Source organism: Ascaphus truei, chromosome 3 (genome assembly GCF_040206685.1).
Source record: "Ascaphus truei isolate aAscTru1 chromosome 3, aAscTru1.hap1, whole genome shotgun sequence".
Classification (NCBI taxonomy): domain Eukaryota; kingdom Metazoa; phylum Chordata; class Amphibia; order Anura; family Ascaphidae; genus Ascaphus; species Ascaphus truei.
In genome coordinates, this window is record NC_134485.1 from 339603611 (window position 1) to 339626188 (window position 22578).

Genomic DNA, 22578 nt, shown 5'->3' on the forward strand with positions numbered 1-22578 from the left:
TTACTGTAATACAACACATTACATTAACTTATTATGTTATTCATCTGTTATGAAATGATGACTCATTACTCACGTATAACAATCGCTACATTTTTTTAAAACTAATAATGTTCTATAAAAATGTTATACTCACTGTTTCTATACTGCAACTTCTTGGTTACAACGTTTTTGTTTTTTTACATAATGTTAAAGATCAAGAAACACTCTATATGCGATTGGGTGGGGGAATACCTGTTACATATATATATATACATATATATATGTATGTACAAAGATTTGCATGCTGTGTGATTGTACAGTTCTGCTGCCGATTTGTTGCTCAGGGAGTGGGTGGAGTCTGCACAGCCACATAACTTTAGAGATTCACAGCTAAAGCTGAAACTGTGAGCAGTCGATCTGACAACTGCAAGCACCAGCTCACATCTTCTGTGTCCCAAAGCCATGTCTCTCTTAATATTGATTCTGCAGCTGAGCATAGCACTCCTGGCACTGCCAGTTCATGTCCTCCACTTCCTTGGACTCTGGAGCTCAATATCCAAGAGGATTTTTCCTTACATCATTTTAAAAATCTCAGAGGTATATAACAAAAAGATGGAGTCCACCAAAAAGGATCTGTTCAGCAACCTCTGTGATTTTACAGGTCCCTCTGGGGAGCTCACTCTTCTAGAGATCGGCTGTGGCACCGGTGTCAACTTCAAATTCTACCCACGTGGCTGCAGAGTGACCTGCCTGGATTGCAACCCAAATTTCCAAACGTTCCTGAGTAAAAGTCAAGCAGAGAATGGCCACCTGAAGTTTGAACGCTTCCTGGTAGCCCCTGCAGAAAACATGAGCCAGGTGGCTGATGGCTCTGTGGATGTGGTGGTTTGCACACTGTTGGCATGTTCAGTGACGAGTATACAGAAGGTGCTGGAGGAGGTGCTGCGGGTTCTCAGGCCGGTGAGATTAAGATGATTTGTAGTTACATTTTCCATATTAGCAGTACGACAACTTTCTGTCCAGTAGCGGGGTTATGTTTTTTCCTATACAGGCATACCCCGCATAAACGTACGCAATGGGACCAGAGCATGTATGTAAAGCGAAAATGTACTTAAAGTAAAGCACTGCCTTTTTTCCACTTATCGATGCATGTACTGTACTGCAATCATCATATACATGCATAACTGATGTAAATAATGCATTTGTAACAGGCTCTATAGTCTTCCCGCTTGTGCACAGCTTCGGTGCAGGTAGGGAGTTCAACTTTGCTGTTCAGGACGTGCTGACAGGCGCATGCGCGAGCTGCCGTTTGACTATTGGGCGATATATACTTACTCGTGAGTGTACTTAAAGTGAGTGTTCTTAAAACGGGGTATGCCTGTATAGCACTGACAATGTTAGCAGCACTGTACATAGAATTTTGCAGTGTGTGTGTGTGATATTGCTCTAATAACAAGCTTCTTCAATGTGTGCTGTGTGGCTTGGATTGATAGTTTATAATCCTTTGAACCACATTGTTTAGTTAATAAGGAATTATTTATTGCAATGTGATACATGTATTGTAATAACACTGACTGTGTATACCGATTATATTTTACTTTCTAGCATCACACATGTTGAACAATAAAATATGCTAAATGCATTCAAATGGCCTCTAACACATGCAATCCTTGCTGAGCTAATTTTGATCTCATCCATTTCTTTTAAAAAAAAAATACAGATACAGTATGCAAGTGATGAACTAATTGATGTAATTCTGATATTTTGCAGAAATAAATGCCTGTGACATAATTTGATATTGCATGCAGGTGTTATAAAACCAGAAAAAGAGTCTATGTGCATTGTGTATCCAGCCTGATGCTATTTCAACATTACAGTTCAGTTCACAGTGAAGGTCACAGTGTCAGAAACAGGTTCAGCCTTTTTAGTACAGATCAGCAAATCTGACTAAATAAATGAATCTCAGCCAGAATATCCTATCTAGTCAAGATATGGCGTGCCCAGTTTCAGAAATGCTACAGTTGGACAAAATAAACTATTCTAGTATTTCTCACAGGAGACCAGGACCTTTAACACCTCTGAACCGGGATCATTCAATAGGCAAAACAAAATGGAATAAAATGCGTTTTTTTTTTAAAAACATGCGTACAACACAGTGAAATACAAAATACAGACAGTATACACACTTACTAGGGATCTGGGGGTGAAAACGAGCCTCAAATAGGTGCAGGGTGCCTGCTTCGGAAGGCTTAGGCTGCGCTTATAATGCCGGCAACGCGACGTCACGGCAAAACAAATGTAATGCCGCCGCATGCACTTATAGTAGAACGCGCGACGGCTTGGTCGCGATCGCTGGAAGTCAAGTCAATTTGATTTTTCCAGCAACCGCATTGTGATGTCACCATCGCGTCGCTGTCACCAGCGACGGCACTTTAAGCGCAGCCTTACCCTGACTTGGAAATTCCTCCCGGTTTCCTGGTCCTCTTTTTGGTTAAATAACGTAGCCACAACCGCTACGTTCTATTTTCAGAACTTGGACCTGGCGTCTGACTTAGTCTGTGCAAGGCAGGGTTTCCTAGCTTCAGAAATGAAGCTGGCTGCTCTGCTATTCGTACCAGAGCAACTTTGAAAAGCACATCCGCGCTTCACCAACTCAAGCCACAAGATGACAAAGCACCGATGGGTACGAAAAGCGTCAGAGCGACTGCGGGGATGTGGTCTCTTAATAAATCTTTTTTCCAACGGTCTCTATTGTCCAGTCTCCTCCTTGGTGCCTGCTGCAGTGCTCTGCACTTTTTCTCCCTTACCTCATGTCACAAGATGGTCTGGTTCTTTGCCTCGGCCATCTCTTTACATACCCTCTGCTGTTCTATCTTCAGCATGGAAGTAGGAGGAGCGACCAATCAGAATGGGAATTCCCTCCCACTAGCCAATTGAAACTGGGGCTCGTCTCTTGCCTGACGACAGAGGAAGAGGCATACCAAGCCAGCTCGAAAAGCCGGGTGAGTGGGAAATATGAATTATCCAATGGGAAATACGCCTACGAGCTGCATCTTCCCCCAGCTAACCAATTGCCACCCGCTGGGCAGGCTCCACCAGGTCTGGCAGTCTCCAGGGTGCCCTTTGTACTCCGGACCTGGCAAACCGCCCTTCCCCTCTCATCAAATAGTTTTGTCACCTCTGGACATCCTCTCTCCTTTGAACTCCGATGTCTATGTAGACATCCCGGCACCTATGAGGATGCCTGGGCTGACTGCATAGACATTTATATAATAAGCACAAAAACACTATAAAACATGTTTTAATAAAGTATATGTCTTGGGGAAGCTTATACCTGTGAGGGAAAGGGGTCTGGGATACTAGGGCTGGAAAACCAGGATTCTAGGGGACACTGTGTAGCCCCCGTGTAATACATCACGCTTACCCGCACATCATTCCTGCACATTGGGGAGAATTACGGGACTACCAGTAACTTTGACCCCCGAACTCCTGCAAATAAGTTAAATACATTTCATCCCAAATATCGTACCGAAAACTTTCATTCCCGAAGTTTTATGTCTCTGGGGCAAGGGGAACAGGTAAAACCCAAAACAGGTCAGGTTTTCCCTATACTTTGCATGGGACTTCCATACACATACCCCATCTTCATCTACAGACGGGTCCCCGCAAATCATAGACGATTTGCGGGTAAATTACCAGTACTACTGGCTACTCCGATCAGCAACATTTCATACACTTTTTAAGTCTAGTTGCCCCCCAATGTCCACCCTTAAACTCCCGTTCCCAAAGTCCCTGTTCTGTATCTATCTCCCAACCGGGGACCTAACTATACATGGCATGCCTAGCTATGGAGCTTACAGGGGACAGTAAAATGGGAGCAGAAATACAGGGAAACATATCAAAGTGCAATACTAGACTCAAGAGCTGACACTTCAGCTCTTGGCACACGGTTTTAGGGGCAGCCAGCCGGGTTTCACCTTTATTAATGAAGGCCGGCTACACCCTTCCGTCACAGTATTATTCGATTAGTTAAAATACAGTACATTTGGTTTTCTATCTCAGGTGCATTATGGGAATAACAGCTCTCGTTGAGACATCATACAGTATGACCAATCACTGTAATATTACTGGCAAGTGAGACATCAGGATAACTAAGGTTAATGTGAAGCGCTATGTACATTATGGTGCTATATAAATAAAGACATACAATACAATGTCATGTTATCTCACTAAACGCAGCTCTGTGGATCTGGCCCTTAGTGTTTTCCATTGCATCTGTCATGAACAGCACATTGTTATGAACGGCACACCTGTAAGCACATGACTGGTGTATGTGACAAGGGTTAATACTGCCAGCTATCTAGCTAACTAATTATCTCCCAGCAGGGTCCTATCAGATCCAAGATATCTTTATTTTTATTAAAGACCTGGAAATGAATAGTAACCCTTTTGTCACCTTCTCTGCTACTCAAATGGGGGGGAGGGGCGTCAGGAATATATGGTCCACTTTGATGATGGCAGCTAGGGCCCCTGGGAGTTCTGGGTACGGTCACCAGACTTCCATAATATAAACATATATTTATTTTATGCTTTTATTACTCATTAAAGTTGGCACATTAATAATGGCCAGTTCCTACTTCTGATAACCTCTATGAGGCAGAGGGGAAAAAACTCTTAAAATGTCACTTTAATTCTAGTTGACTTTAACACTTTGTGTACTATATTATTAAAATACTGAATATTTGAATGGTATTATTATGAAATCTCCCCCCTCAGCTGTGAGCAATGAGAATTGGCTAGCAAGCCTCCGTGCCAACATAGGAGCCCCATTCCCCAAGGCGTGATAAGTGGTCTGTGTCAACCCAGTCAGGGTCCATGTCACTACTAGCTTTCTTCCCCCCTGTGAATCCTGCACTCTATCATTCAAAGGAAAAATACATTTTTGGCCATGCCCATGCTACAAATTCTGAACAAAAGGCAACATTACATTTTCATCCAGAGAAAATATTTTTCACTCAAAATTCTATGAATGAAAAAAACAAGAATTTAAAAGCAGTTGACAAAAAAGATATAATGAAAATTGCATGTGCAAAAGAAGATTGATGTTTTCACTTTGGAAAAGGTTTGTTAAACCTTCCCATTTCCAAAACATGGATAAAAAACAAACAATTGCTTTTTAGATCTGGACAAATAGTGCTATGTGACAAGTAGCTTAACTAGTATCACTGACAGGATATTCTTGTGACTTTTATACAAAACTCAAATTAGAATGTATGCAAAATACTAAAATGTTTAAAGCTATGCCACGTCATCATATATGTATATACTATATATAGTATATACTATATATATGTATGTGTGTGTGATACATATGCACATTGCCTTATGCCTATTATTTTCCTATCGTGTACGCTTGCACTCATTAAAAAAAAATGGACTATTCATTTTCTATGACCATGTTATATATAACTGATTTGTTTTGTTACTGATTTGTCTATATATTTTAAAGGAATGCATTGAGGTGACATCAGAGGATCTTGCTTTTATATATATATATATATATATATTTTATATTATACACACATACACACATACAGACGAGACAACAAGTATTCTAAAACTTGCCTTAAACTAGCCAGGTACATGCTGGGCACATGCTGACACATTTCAGTGACATTTCTGCATAGGCTAATGGCCCATCGGATTAACACAGCAGAGGTCCCTGGCAGTCCCATTCAGTTTGAATGGGGCTGCCAGGGACCCCCGCTGTTAATCCGATGGGCCATTAGTCTCTGCAGAAATGTCGCTGAAATGTTTCAGCATGTACCTGGATCTTGTTGGTGATTGCCACTGGTTTGTTTTAGAATAACCGTTGGCACTACAGTGTATATATATATACATACATACATACATACATACATACATACATACATAGGGTAAGGAAAACAGCAAGCATTCCAACGTTGGAATCCAAATAAGCCTGGTGCTAGTCCCATAAATAATAAATAATGTAAAGAGTACGTCACCATCCAGCAGGGTAGCGGGACATCAAAGAGAAGCAGCACTCAGAGATAAGAGTACAAAGCATTGTATTGTAACAGACACAAAAATCCGACGTTTCGATCCCACAGAGGGATCTTCTTCCTGGGGTGTGCACACTCCAGGAAGAAGATCCCTCTGTGGGATCGAAACATCGGATTTTTGAGTCTGTTACAATACAATTCGTTTACACTTACCTCTGAGCGCTGCCTCTCTTTGCTGTTCCGCTACCCTGCAGGATGGTAACGTAATATATATATATATAATATATATATATATATTGCATTACCATCCTGCAGGGTAGTGGAACAGCAAAGAGAGTCAATATATATAAATTATAGATACAAATTGTAACAATTAAATGGAAAAAAGCTATCATTTGCAATCGGGGGATTAATGGACTGTGTACTTAGCCAAATGTTTCTAATGGAGTATGCGCATCTGACACTAAGTTACAGTATACTACAAGGTTTACATATATTTTACAATTCATATCTATTCATGTACATTTCTCATCTCATGCACCTTTCCCTACTCCAGATGTTGTCAGTTGTTTGTTCAACATTTTTGCTGACTTCTGGCTGGGAGCCAGTGGCGTGACCCAATCTCATGTCCTTGTGATTTTTATTTAGCCACTAACAGGGTTTACAGCAGCCCTACCTTATTCATGTCAGTTTTCTTCTTTGTTTGTACAAAGTTAAATGTTTGAGCAAAGTTCATGACTATATAATCTTAACTCCATATTCACCAGAAAACTGATATAGGCATAGTGCAGGCATAGCAGCCTTTGTAAGAGTCTTCTTAGAGAGTATTACAATTTCCCTTTTGTTCTTCATTGTTGTGGCTAATTCTCTTCATGAGTGGTCTGACATATGGACACACCATACAGTACACTCAACATTTGTTCTAGGGTTGCTATGCTTTTTGAGATAATATTTGAATTACAAGTGTAACCCCTCTTTTTTAGCCTCAGACTAACACCTGCTACTGAGATAAGGGCCTGAGTCCTCCTCTATGTGATGTTTCCCACGTGGCATTATATCAGATAGCGGGAGGCAGACTACATTAAGGTTTACCGTATAATCGTATATTTATAAAGTAATTGCCAATGGACACCTTAAGATCCTTATCAAAAGGATCACTACATACATTCACATAACACATTAACATAACATGCCCCAATAAACGATGTGCGGGTGTATATCAGTGTCTGACACTGAAGCCACCCAATACTGGATATCAAGGCCTGTGTGATGGGGCCGGTACACCGTTGGAACTCTTCACTATGTAATAATGTAGCAGGCCTATACGTCGCAAAACTCTTTGGTACCACTTTATATGACCGCCGTTGAGGATCCCCTCTGACGGTGTGCGTTTCTATGTGCAGCTCTAAGTTAGATGATCCGCCATCAATAAATCTTTTTGTTACTTTTCTACAAAGACCACTTGAGTGCCAACTTCTTTATTCTCTTGGACTGTCGGTGGGATACACTTTACTGCGGGACCACCTTTGCTGAGCACCAGTGGCTAGGTGTGGTCTAAATGCGATCTTTCTATGTGGAGCATGGGAGTGTGACCACATATGTATACTTTTTAATTTTGATTGAAGTGTTATTACACTATATTTACCTTTGTTCTCTGAGAATTATTGAAGAGAACATCTGCTGCACATAACAGCAGGAGGACCCTAGCTATCTCCGTACTACCAGCAGGCTCCTGATTTCTTTCACATTGCTTGTTAATGCTGGATATCACATCTTGGAGAAGACCTTAGTTCTTTGGTCAAAGTATTTTAAGCCTATACCCACTTCACTGTATGGTCAATCTATGGGTCTTAACACTGTTACACCTGCAAAAAGCTCTCATAATCTAGAAGCTAGAACTGCAATTAACATGAAGTCCTTTAGGCTAAAGTGTGTCCAGTTTAAAAAGCTGAAAAGTTTTTCTCTGGGATAGCATCTGCACATTGTTCCTTCCTCTCCAGTTTTGTTTCGCAGTATTAAAACCTATGTATGCGAGTCCAGAGGGATTAGAATTGTGATTTTGTTTATGATGTAGGGAGACACTATACGTTTCTAAACTGAAATGTAAGTTCTACAAATGTTCCAAACTACGGATACACTGTGGTCTCGTAATACGCTCTACATATTACATATTGCATTGAACAACTCAGGAGGTAAACTGTATATACAGTAAGACAGGTAATAAAAACAGTTAATATCAAATACCTCTCCTGTTTTATTTTGGAGTTAACTTGATAGTTTTCTTTCCATGCATACGGCAGGACTGGCTTGATGGCGGTTTCATCTGTGCCATTGCACCGAGCCCCACGATAATCCCCGCCGGCCCTGCATACAGCCTTTACATTTGTTGCAGTTAAAGAATCCCTTGGGTTTTGTACCAGCCAAAACTATCCTTGACCTCTTCATTGTGCTAACAGTTGGTGCTAGTTTATTTGTAAGGATTCATGCTCTAGTGACCATCTGTGGTCAATCTGGCAAATAATCTTTCAAAATTTCATCTTTTTTAAGTATTGTCTAGTGTTTATTCACAATATTTTTAATTTGGTAAGACTTGTCTAAAATATGATTTCTATCTAGATGGCTCACTTTAAATCCTTGCCAGTTTTAAATCCTCTGCTTAATACTGCAGATCCTTTCTAGGATTTTTTTGTTTGAGTGCTAGTGCTTGTTCGTTGTATATATCCAATTCTGTGCAATTCCTTCTAATTCATCTGAATTGGCCCTGGGCTCTAAAAGCTGCTAATAGCAAGAATCTCGCCTTCAGACCTCCCAAATTAATCAAGGCTGCATCCTTAATACATCATGGCTCCAAAAATGGACAAGTTTAACAAAAAAAATACCCAAAGACTAAACGACTTTTTCAAAAAACATGCGGCCAATGGCCATTCCCTGCCATGAAATCCACATTTGGACTCAGAATCTGAGACGGAGGTAGATACCTTTCCATCCACTAAAAAAAACATAACCAATCTTAACAGCAATATTAAACTCTTGCATGTTCCATGTTGTATCGGAAATGAGGAGAGACATCGCTGGCCTGGGTGAGCGCACCGACACGCTTGAAAGGAAAATGGATGACACAATTACTCCCCAGAGACAGGAGGGTGCGGACCTGATGGAGGTAACATCGCAGATTGCGGAGTTGCAAGAGAGAGAGAATGATGCAGAGAACATGGAACGCCGGAATAATGTTAGAATTCAGAGCATTCCTGAATCAGTGTCTAATGTGGAGGAATTTATGGGCCACTGGGTGACAAATGCATTGCCAGACTTCTCAGAGGAATCCCTAAAGCTAGATAGGTGCCATAGGGCCCTGAGGGCAAAACCACAACCAGGCGACAGACCACAAGACGTAGTAGCCAAATTCCACTACTTCCAGACAAAGGAAGCATTCAGTGCTGCAGCTAGGAGAACAGGCAACCTGAGCTTTGAAAATATTCCCCTCCAAGTCTTCGCAGACCTCTCTCCCATCACCCTAAATCGCAGATGCAATCTGAAAGAGATGATGGCGAGGCTACGATCATCCGGCATTAAATACCGCTGGGCCTTCCCTTTTAGGCTCCAGGTGATCAGGGAAGGCAATGTTCTCTCCATGAGGTACCTGGAGGAAGGACGGCCTTCCTGAACTCGGCCTAACAAGCCCATCCAGCAAGCCTTTCGGACCTGCACCCAACCTGGTCGTCTCAGCAGCCAAAGGAGTGACCGACACCCGTGAACAACCCCCTGAAGATACACACCCAACATAATCCCTATAGCTGGCAAGTGACGAGGCTCCCTCAGAGAGGTCCAACCGGTGATCCGGAGAGGGGCCGTTGCCCCGCTGTTGGCAGATTTGACCATTTCTCCACAGTACTGGCAGACTCATACAGTTATAAGTCAAGACGTTCCAGCTATACGTTATGTGAGCGCTGTACCCACTTGTAATGTTTGTTTAAGGTAACAAGCTACACTGGGTTAAAATAGAGACTGTAATGGTCCTGTCCTGGATCAATATAAGGGGGCGCATCGCCTGTTGAGGAGCTGTTTTCCGCTGGGGGCAAAGGCAGATTGTAGGCTGGATGAAAATGTCCCTGGTCGGGTCAGAGAGACTCTTGGGGCCTCCATCTTCTCCTAACCACTGACACAGACTGAAGCACTGCAGGATAAAGCTTGAAACAAATTGTCAGGCTCTTGAATGAAAGGAAACAAAAAACTGCGCAAAACTGCATAGTGAAGTATATCAAATTATAATTGATTTGTATAAAAGGTGAGTATTACGCGTACATCAGGTTAAGAGAACAAACGCATTGAGTGCATAAGCACAACAGGTTACCACACTGCAGAAGGTATCAGGAGTCACTGGCAATCACAGTTGAAATGACTCGTGGAATCAGCTTCACATCCACAGTGGATCCATCGTAGCACTAGAAACGTATTATCCTACGCGTTTCGTAGCTATCAGGGACGAAGTAGCGATAGCTACAAAACGCGTAGGATAATACGTTTCTAGTGCTACAATTTTTTAGCCCATTATGCTTGGTGACTGAACCATTGAGTCTGTGACTTTAAGCTGCGCATACATCGTTTTAGCGAGATCGGGACTCTGTTCCTTTGTTGGACTGATCCACACACCATGTGTGCGGAAGAGACTATCATCTCTGGTGCTGTGACGTCATCCGACGGCGACGCGGTCCTGCAGTGTGCGTGTACACATGCCGGTTTCCCGGACAGGAATATTCCGTTGATGAGATCGAGACCACCGGACAGACGGGGTTCCAGTAGTACCTTCCACTGAGGACGTGAAGCTGATTCCAGGAGTCATTTCAACTGTGATTGCCAGTGACCCCTGATACCTTCTGCAGTGTGGTAACCTGTTGTGCTTATGCACACAATGCGTTTGTTCTCTTAACCTGATGTACGCTTAATACTCACCTTTTATACAAATCAATTATAATTTGATATACTTCACGATGCGGTTTTGCGCTGTTTTTTGTTTCCTGTTTGTTTTAGCGTTGTTGGAGTGTTGAGCCACCCTGACCCATTACAGCTGAAGCCGCCATACTGTTTACACGGTTATTGTATGTATATACACTCCAAGGTTGAGGGTATTATTGTTTTAAATCACTACTCACTGTTAGTAGATTAGTTTATATTGGTTTAATTAGCTGCGCACTTTTTTCCCTTTCTTTGTTCTCTTGAATGAAAGCTCAGATGTCCGCAGCTTTAGCCCAAAGGCTGGCTGCTCAGTTGGACTTCCGGACTTGGGGGGAGAAAAAAAAACCTCTGCATATTAAGTTCCTCATAATATTGGATATAGTTGTAGTGGTTAAGCATTTGTTAGATGCCTATGGGGGCCCTCCCAAGTATGCTGGTGTAAGTGGGGGTATATTAATATTCATTTAAAAAAATGAAACAATGCTATAGTCCTAAGCATTCAAAGTGTATGAATGTTGCTAAAAAGTTATATTATGATTATCCATTAAATGTGCTTGGAGCCGAGGTGATATGCTACTCCTTGTTGAAAAACAAATTCCTAATCTGAAGGGATCATAGTATAAAAACTTCACAAAGCCCGTGGATTGGAAGTGGTGCTGGGAGGTCAGGTTCATGCAGCCCATTCCCCCACATATACAGCACCGGAAATGGCGTTTACGCCCTTGCATTCCCCTTTTCTTTTTTCTCCCCAATTCCCATATAAAAAGGGCAAATTAGTAAAATGGGGCTCCAACCCCATATCAGCACATCTCAATTCCTCTTAAATCCCATTACCACTCCCTCTCCCTTAGTACCAGTCCACAAAAATCACTAAATTTACTAAACATTTATCTACTGATGCAGCGGCCGTTATTCGAACACTTCACGCGTCATGTACATCGGAATCCCGATTTGAAACCGCGGGATGAATTCCAGCCTTCCCCGCACTAAGATGCGAGTGCGGCGAGTGCAGAAAAATGAATTTTAGTGTTCTGGCTATTAAAAACATAGTAACACAGTAGCACAGTAGCACAGTAGCACAGTAGCACAGTAGCACAGTAACACAGTAGCACAGTAACACAGTAGCACAGTAACACAGTAGCACAGTAGCACAGTAGCACAGTAGCACAGTAGCACAGTAGCACAGTAGCACAGTAGCACAGTAGCACAGTAACACAGTAACACAGTAACACAGTAGCACAGTAGCACAGTAGCACAGTAGCACAGTAACACAGTAGCACAGTAGCACAGTAGCACAGTACTGCACACATTACAATTCATCCATTTTATTGCAAATGAAGAAACAGAATCCATGAAATTCAAACAAAACATCCGTGATAAGCGCGGGTGCCTGGGGCGATTGGCCGCGTTCATGCTGCATGGGGAACAGCAGAGAACTCAAAATCGGCGCCGAGATGTGTTCGAATAATGGCCGCTGCATCAGTATAACAACAGTATTCAGACACAAAAGTTTTGTAAAAAGCTACCATAGCTCCACTGTTACAGTATAATGGTTCTTTGTAAGGTCCCGCGCTGCGGGGACTCCAGCTCTCGGCGCCTCCTTACCTGTTACTCCCGCTGCTCCGAATCCCCGGCGGTGTTTCTCTGCCATTGGCATCACCCCCGCGGCTGCTCTCCCTCTTCCGGGTCGCGCGCGTCATCTTTACAGGCGCGTGCGGACCCAAGCTTCTCATACCCGGAATCCTGAAGGTAGTCCTGCCTCCTCCTTACAGGCATGCACACTAGTGCGCTCTCCAGCCCCAGCTCTACCGGGTCTGCCCCCAGTCTTCTCTCCCCTATCAGGATTAATCCCTGGACCGCACCTCCGCTCCTCCCTTTCCCCTGATAAGCCCCTGCCCACTATTTAGTCCTGTCTCCCCATTCTCCCAGTGCTCTGCATAGCTACTGTACCTTGGTGCTGTCTGCTTCTGCTTGGCTCTCTTGTTGTTTCAGCCCCTGTTCCTGTCCCTGGATTCTCTGCTGACCTCCCTGGATTTTGACCTTGGCTTTGGATTTCGACCACGCTGCTTTCTGGACCCTCAAACTTGGTTTATGGACACTCTACCACACTGACTTCTATACCCCTTGGACTCAGCAAACGGACCCTCGACGACGCAGCTCTCTCCTCTCCACGACCTAGGCTTACGGACACTCTATGATGCACCCATCTCTACTCCTGGACCATTGGCTTACGGACTCGACCATTCTACGCCAAATTTGGCAAGTACCGAACTACTTCTATTTTTGTCCCCGGACCAGCTACGCTACTTACCACACTCCGGCCGCGCCCCCGTTTGCTGTTGTGTGTGTTATTTGTCCGTTCCACCTTAGTCCTGTGGTCTCGTCTGGTTTGTGGGCAGGCCGAGCGTTACATTATGCAGAGCCCATCAGACCCAGACCCCCCTAAGGTGGAAGATAACCTGACCACTATCTCCAAACATTTTACCTTTCTGGATAATCAGGTCACCGCCCTTAACCAACAGGTTGCTACCTTATCCTCTCAAATGCCCAAGGTTAACGCCTCCAGTTCCGCTATTCCTCACACTGTTTCCCTAGAGGGAGCTGGCACTTCTGAGTTACGGATCCCTACGCCTAGTAAATATGCTGGAGACCCACTTGCATGCCGTGGGTTTTTAAACTTGTGCGAGATACAATTCGAATTGTCACCTTCTCGCTTCCCCACGGACCGAACCAAGGTAGCTTACATCTTTTCCCTCCTCACCGGGGACACTTTGGCCTGAGCTTCACTGATCTGGAAGCTAAGACCTGAACTCACTTACAGCTTTCCCAACTTTAAGAGAGAATTTTGTTTGTTTTTTGATACCCCTGGACGTAGTGATACGGCTGCTTCCTCCTTGTTCCACATCTCACAGGGACGGAAATCTGTGGCACGATACGCTCTGGAATTTCGGACAATCGCGGCTGAGACTGATTGGAACGATGGTGCACTCTCCGCGGCCTTCTGGCAGGGGCTTTCGGAGTCTTTAAAGGATGAACTGGCGGCTCACGAGAGGCCATCTTCATTGGAGGGTCTGATCTCTTTATGCGTCAGGGTGGATCAACGACTTCAGGAAAGGCGGGCCGAACGTCAACGTCCTCGTACTGCCTTCTTTAGGCCTTCTGTTTCCAGGTATCCTGTTCCTGCCTTACCGGCATTGGACGCTCCGGAACCCATGCAACTGGGCAGCCATCAGCTTTCGTCTGCGGAGCGACTTCATTGGAGGAATGAGGGCCTGTGCTTTAATTGCGGATCTCCTGGACACATCTTGCCTCGTTGTCCCTTGAGGCCGGGAAGCGCCAGCACCCAGTGTGGTATGAGGGGATTTCACTGGGTACAATCTCTTCCTTCCCTTCTCCCACGCAGGAGTTCCCCAAGCGCATCTTACTCCCTGTCCTCCTTAAGTACGTCAGCTTCCAAATCCCTGTCCTGGCCTTCCTCGACTCCGGATCCGGAGGGAATTTCATAAACCATGCTTTTGCTATTCAGAACAGCATCCCTCTCCGGGAGAAAGCCATTCTGGTCGGGTTGGAGGCTATCGATGGTCGACCTCTTCAGCCAGCCTTTATTTCCTTGGAGACACTTCTCATTGAACTTTCTATGGAGGATGGACACTCGGAATTCATTACCTTTGATGTCATCCATTCCCCTGCAGTTCAACTCATTCTGGGCCTACCGTGGTTACAACTCCACAACCCCATTATTGATTGGACTGCTAAGTCCCCCATCCATTGGAGATCTCCCCATGTGGAATTGCTCCCTCCTCCCCCCACGGTAATACGGAGGCCATGGCAGAGTATATCGCGGAGAACCTTCAGAAAGGCTTTATCCTGAATTCCACCTCCCCCGCCAGAGCAAGTTTTTCTTTTGTGAAAAAAAAGGATGGAACTCTTCGTCCATGCATCGATTTCCGCGGGCTAAATAAGATTACCATCAAGAATCGCTACCCGTTGCCCCTGATCCCCGATCTCTTCGATAGGTTGCAAGGCTTGACAATCTTTTCTAAACTTGATTTACGGGGGGGGTCTATAACCTTATTTGCATCCGCAGTGGCGACGAGTGGAAGATCGTGTTCAACACGCGCAGTGGTCACTATGAGTACCTGGTGATGCCTTTTGGGTTGTGCAATGCCCCTGCAGTCTTCCAAGACTTTATGAATTAAGTTTTCCGTGATCTCTTGAACATTTTTGTGATTATCTACTTGGATGATATCCTCATCTTTTCCAAGACCCTCGACAAACACATTCTCCATACCAGGAGAGTGCTCTCTCGTCTGCGGGCCAACCGGCTCTATGCCAAGATGGAGATGTGTGTCTTTCATCAATCCTCAACCACTTTCCTAGGATACATTATCTCGGACCAGGGGTTCATCATGGATCCGGAGAAGCTCAAATCTGTACTCTAATGGCCGCAACCCAACTCTTTGAAGGCGATCCAACGTTTCCTTGGCTTCGCGAACTATTATAGGAAATTCATTGCTGCTTTCTCTACTCTGGTAGCACTCATTACCGCCCTTACCAAAAAAGAGGCCGATCCTTCCTCTTGGCCGACGGAGGCTAGTCGTGCTTTTGAGTATCTCAAAAAAACCTTTGTCTCGGCCCCCATTTTGCGACACCCTGTTCCCACCCTCCCCATTAGCCTAGAGGTCGATGCTTCTGATGTGGGAGCCCACCCCCGAAGATAAACTCCACCCCTGCGGGGTTTTTTCCAAGAAATTCTCTCCGGCAGAAAGAAATTACGACGTTGGGAATAGGGAGTTGTTGGCCATCAACGGGCCTGTAGAAGGGGTTCCTATACCCTGAAACGTGACGTTGCCCCACTTGCCCTGGACTTTTAACTCCCCGTGTTTTCCCTTTTCTTTCCCTCTCCCCTCTCCCTTATCCCTTTCCCTGTCCTTGTCCCTGACCTAGCACATAGTGCTTTCTTTTTTGGTCGTTGTTTGACCATTTTTTGCATCATTCGTGTACCATTAAATACTTACTTTTGGCTGATCCATTTACTACTGTATCTGTTCGAGTGCTGGGAACATTTGTGGTTTATTGATTATTTGGGAGGAATCAGGGTCCTCCTTGTTCCCGTTTTGCACCTATTATTTCACTTTATACAGAGTTTTGTGTGCTGTCTAATACTGTTTGTTCAATATTTTTCTTGCGTCAAGAGCTGAGCAATCTATAAGGTGGGGAAAAAAAAGAAATGTTGTGAAAAAGCCAACAAGGCAGATGCCCTGCTCACAGCCAAATTGAGAAACAAACAACTAATATCTGGTATGCGATCAATTAGATAGCAATCGAGTTCCTTGATGTCCAAACCAGATAAAATCCTGGACGAATTTCACAAATGTTACTCTATATATAATGGGAATAATCCACATTCTGAAGGGCGAATAAATGTTTATCTGACCTCACTAAATCTCCCAAAGATATCTATAGCAGAAAATGAAATGCTCAACCAAAAAAATTGCTCCAGAGGAACTTTACCTGGTCATTAAAAACCTGAAAACATCTAAGGGCCCCCGGTCCAGATGGCTTTACCAATATTTATTATAAGAAATTTGCAAAAATTCTCTCCCCCCATATGTTAAATCTCTACAATTCAATATTATCAGACTCCTCTTTCCACCTTAACATGTTGCAAGCTTCAATATCCTTGGTCCACAAAGAAGGTAAATATCCTACGAATTGCAAGAACTGTCGTCCAATCTCATTAATGAACTCAGATATCAAAATATTCTCAAAACATTCTAGCTAATAGACATATCAATTCTTCTTTCCCTTATTCACACTGACCAGGTGGGGTTCATACCTCGAAGACAAGCGGCAGACAATATCAGGCGCATAGTGGCCCTAACAGCTCATCACAAAGAACAAATGTCCCCTCTATCCTGCTCAGACTTGACGCAGAAAAGGCTTTCGACCGTGTGGATTGGGTCTACGTGAACGAAACCCTAAAAGTGTTTGGATTTGGGGGAACGTTGCTCAAAGCTTTGATGTCTCTATAGAAAGACCCCACAGCCAAGGGGGATCTGCGAAGGTGTCCCTTCTGAACAAATCCAAATTAAGAGTGGGACGCGTCATGGCTGCCCCCTATCACCATTTATACTGTATGTGCTTTATGCATAGAGACTTTGGCAACTCCAATCCGGGAAAAATGCTAATATCTCAGGCATACAAGTTGGGGATCAAAATTGTAAATCGGCAGTTTTTGCCGACGATATTATTCTTACAATGTCTAGGCCCCTGATCTCCCTCCCCAATCTATTTAATGATCTTGCCCATTTCAAAAAACTATCAGGCTTTAAAATAAATAATAATAAATCCGATGCCCTCAATATTAATCTCCAAAAAGAAACGACTAAACTAATTTGACTTAATTTTGATTTGAAATGGCAAGAGCATGCAATAAAATACTTAAGAGTACACATATTCAAGGACTACTCCTCCCTATACAAAGCAAACTACCTGCGTTTACTGAAGACTCTCGCAACAAACCTCACAGACTGTTCCAGAGGACTGACACACCGCAGAGACTCTGCACCACTGTGGATTCATATGACCAACAATATATATTCTTTTCTATTCTTTGCACTAGTGTTTTGTGCTTCCTTATGCTTTGCTGTGTTTAGTATAGTTGGGCATATTCCCCAAAAGTATGGCTTTAATATGTATTTTCTGTATTTTAATTTGTTGGCAAAGTCATACAGTAGGTGGTTAGTCACAATTCTAGTTGTTTCATTAAGGTGTTGTTTACTCCTCTGGTATCTATCAGATAATATCTTTTATGCCTTTGCCCTTCCAAAAAACAAGACACAGAATAAGCTTAACTATATTGAACTATGGGAAAAAGATCTAGGAGTAGAACTGGAAAATGACGATTGGGATAATATCTAGCTGCTCCATATGTACAACAGTTAAAGAAAATGCATATAAAGTTATGTTATGGTGGTACAAACACCATTAACCATATCCAAGTATGTCTCGGGTTACTCCCCCCCCCCCCCTCTGTCCAAAAGCATGTGGAGAAACAGACACTTTCCTCCATATGTGGTGGACCTGTCACAGAATTTCAGAATGATGGCAGCAGGTTCAAAATTGGATCCATGAAACCTGAAAACAGATATACCATTGGACCCATGGCTCTTCCTTTTAAATAAAGCCCTCCACAATCTTTCAAGAGCAGAGAACAAACTAGTGACACATATAGTCTCAGGCACTAGATGTATAATTGCTGAGGGCTACTGTAGAAAAAAAAACAAAATACAGACTCAACCGAATATCAGGGCCAAAGTGTGGTTCCTACTGTATGTCAAATGGAGAAGCTTACCAATTTTCTTAATGACACTTGTCAGAATTTCTCTCCTTTGCAGACAACCCCCGCCTTAACCTAGGAACAATCATGTTATAGCCCTTCTCCACTAACCCACGGCCCCTCTTTCACAAACTCTGAAGCAGGGTAAGTCCAATATCAGTTAGGCCTCGCGGTAGTAGCCAATAAAATTTAAATTCTCTGTTACTAGAAACACAACCCCTACTATATGTTCCATATATGATGTATGTTTTGTTGTAGCTCAAGACTTGAATAGTATATGTACTGTATAATGTGTTACACTGGTATCCCCTTCCCCTCCTTATTTTATTTCTGTTCCCCTTCTCCCCTCCCCATGTGTTTGTAAAGATTATGTGAAATCACCAATAAAATTTATGTTATATAAAAAAAAGTAGTAGATCTTTTGATCTTGTAGTTTGCTCAACAATGCAACTGAACAACTAGGAAATGTATTTATTTATTTATAAAATATTTTACCAGGAAGTAATACATTGAGAATTACCTCTAGTTTTCAAGTATGTTCTGGGCATAGACTAAAGACAAATAATACATGGTTACAAATACAGTTACATAAGTGCCTGAAACGCGTAGGGTTGTTATGTATTAGTTTTTTGTGTGTCCCCATTTTCATTTTATGTAGTCTTTATTAAACTTTTTTAGCCCTTCACTTGGTGAGCTTTTGGTGCATTTCTTGGACTTCTGCGAATCAACTTTCCAATCCTTACTTCATATATACATTATATACAAGACACTGCATGCACAGTATAATAACAATTATAATAATATCCAGATACAACAACCCCTATTTTTCCATATAGCCTTGTCACTGCTACCCCTGCACTGTTGTTTTGTCTAGTTGAACATATTTTGTTATATTACATGAGTAATTAGGACTGGATGAACTGCTCTCTTATAACCTCATCTATATATTTTATTTCACATTAAAATCCAGAAAGCTATATCTAGTCTAGTTGTGCAAATGAAACACAAATGCAGTTTTTCTTTCTGTAACAAATGTCTGTGTGCTTTGCTTCTCAGGGCGGAGCTTTCTATTTCTTGGAACACGTGGCTTCCACGGATGAATCCAGCTGGATGTACTTTATTCAGCAAATCCTAAATCCGACCTGGAAACTATATTTTAATGGATGAGAATTAACAAGAAGCCCCTGGAAAGACCTTGAAAGAGCAACATTTTCTGAGCTGAAATTGCGTCATTTAAAAGCGCCGTTCAATCGTAATCCTATAAGTCCTCACATCATTGGATATGCTGTGAAATAACTTAATGCAATGTACTATTCAATTGGGTCTATGTATCAAAGTTTCGTAACTGCAAAACTGATGCAAAAATGTGGATGGGTGGATATGGAATCTGTCCATCTATTCCCAATCACCACCATAGTTGTACTGCGGATGCCTTGGGGAACAGATCTCAACCTACAAATGTTATACAGCAATATTACATAGCTATAAAGTTTGGGATAATATTGGCTTAAGGGAACTCACCTTTAAAAATTACTCCCCCATTTAAAAACCCTACATTTCTCTAAGCTCTACATTTAGGCATATTTATTAGACGTACTGAAAAATAGACCTCTATGGCGCCTGGATGACTTTGAATCTGGATCTATTCAAATGTAGATCTCCCTGTATCCATACCAATATTGGTGGTTTCTTTAAACCTCAGAAAAAGGGAGACAAAAAACAGGACATGCCACAAAGGTGCATTACCTATGTGATAGACTGATTTAAAACTAATGATCAGGGATGACTTGGCAGATGGTAAATCCACAATTTAATATTCCATATGGATACAATAAAACAGATTGTAATAACAATCTAGAACATAAACGTTGTACACTTGTACACAATGAACGTTGGTCCTCTTTCCTCCGAGTAAAAATTGGAATCCTAATCACGGAAGGTTCCTAGAATATGCACCTTATACAGTGGGTTTCTGTGGCGATCTGGTCCCAGAATTGTAGCTGGAGTTGGATGCCGGTGTCTCTGGCTATGGGGTCCTCGCTGTTCCACAAATCACCCTACGCGTTTCAAGACCAGTTCTGGGACCAGATCACCAGAGAGGGGCATATTCTAGGAACCTTCTGTGAGTAGGATTCCAATTTTACTCGGCGGAGGAAAGAGGACCAACGTTCAGTGTGTACACGTGTACAACTTTTATGTTCTAGATTGTAATAACAATCTGTTTTATTGTATCTATATGGAATATTAAATTGTTGATTTAACATCTGCCAAGTCATCCCTGATCATTAGTTTAAATCAGTCTATCACATAGGTAATGCACTATTGTGGCATGTCCTGTTTTTTGTCTCCCTTTTTCTGAGGTTTAAAGATACCATCAGGATTGGAATGGATACATTTGAATAGATCCAGATTCAAAGTCATCCAAGCGCAATAGAGGTCTGCTTTTCAGTACATTTTCCAACTGGTTGTCAGACAGCCAGACAGACTTTTTAGTCAGCATCTGGAACTTAAGTTATTGGACTTTAATTTAGCACTGTGCCCATTATATGTATATATATATATATATATATATATATATATATATATATATATATATATATATATATATTTATATTTATATTATGTTTTGTCTCTAGCGCTAATTGCTCTAATTATTCACCCATATTTTTTAGACGCCAAATATTACATGCAGTACCTAATTAGAGGATATATATATATATATATATATATATATATATATATATATATTTATACACACATATATACACATATAGCAAATAAAAAGATCACTTGTGAGCACATTCACATGTCTTGGGCAGGTCTGCAACCCTGCTTTTCACCATTATCCCCAGCATACAGTGCTTCCACTGCATCAAGGGATTCTGAAAACGTATATATACATACACATATACACATACGTCTAAAAATGTGTACCTGATTGTGGCAGACGTGACAAGAGGAGACTCGTGACTGAGACACTTTGAATCACTTTCATAATCTGGCTATTAAGAGAAAGGCTCCACCTCATTACTTTATTATTTCATGGTCTCAACCACACATGATGCAGAAAAGAATGGATGTACAGTATGGTCAAATCGGAGGAGGATCTGTGCAGTGAATTCTCAACAGATGAGTGGAAGAAATTTTGGGAGAAAGTCACCAAGAGCACTATTTACACAATCATAAAAGAGAATTCCAATAAGCTTTAATACAGTTTGTATTTCCCAATGTATAAGCAAAAAATTGCTCGCTTTCACTCTCCCCCCCCCCCCCACTCCCCTTCTGTTGGTGAGGATATGGTGGGAATGTCCTAAAAATGTCCCCTCCTGGAGAAAAGTTTATTTAGTTATTTTATTTTAGCTTTAAATACACATTTAGGAAAGAAGAAAATTACATTCATTTTAGAGGGAATACAGTATGTTGTAATTCCAATAAATCATTTCAGAGTCACAGGAGTAGGTCTCTATGGTACTGCAGGAACTATTGTAATTGTGACTTTTTATATACTGTACTGTAGTTACAGGAAGCTAGTGAGGGAAAGGCTAATAATGAAAATATGTATCAAATATACTTGCCTGAATTTGTTCTAGATACTAGATAAAGATTTATAAAATGTTGGGTAAACTGGTTACATACTGCTTCATACATAATTAATTTTATTTAAATGTATAAGAATTTCAAAATTATCTTACTTATATGAAAAGCACACCATTGTGAAAGATTGTGTAACTTCTCATTTTTAATATTTCATCTTTGGATATAAAAATATACCCCTGGTAAAAATGTACCCATTTGCCCTCACCTTTACTCAACAGTCTAGTTGATATTTATCATTGCATTTGGAAGCTAATATAAACATATTCTTCTAACCACTTTATTAAAGAGTTTTAGATCTAAATGGAAGTATCTGAACCGGAGTAACACATTTGAAACTTTAGATGGTTTATTAACTGGTCTTAAATATACAAGCTTGTAGATTAGTTTTCAATAAAGGCCATATACAGAACATACTGTGTGATCTTAAGCAAAACACTTTGATACATTACCCCAATGTAAAGAAAGTATAAATAAAAGTTTATTTTGAGGCAATGCTCCATTTCCTGCTTGTATTTGTGTCAAATGTAAAAAAAAGTTTTTTAACATATGAAGCAAGAGAAGTTTACACTTTAGAACAGAAGTTAAATAGATTTACATGGGTACAATGTCACCCAGGGGTTTAAATTAAGGATTTATGTATTCAGATTTTCTCAAATAGTGAAGAGATGCAGGAGGCACCCACTA

The 22578-nt window shown here is 41.9% G+C and overlaps 1 protein-coding gene across 1 annotated transcript; it reads left to right on the forward strand.

Moving 5' to 3' along the window:
- Positions 1 to 344: 344 nt before the first annotated feature.
- On the forward strand, positions 345 to 19999 carry LOC142491114 (thiol S-methyltransferase TMT1A-like). Its single transcript, XM_075593416.1, has 2 exons — positions 345 to 939; positions 19354 to 19999. The coding sequence occupies exons 1-2, from the start codon at positions 442 to 444 to the stop codon at positions 19462 to 19464; spliced, it is 609 nt and encodes a 202-aa protein (XP_075449531.1). The 5' UTR covers positions 345 to 441; the 3' UTR covers positions 19465 to 19999.
- The last annotated feature ends 2579 nt before the right edge of the window (positions 20000 to 22578 follow it).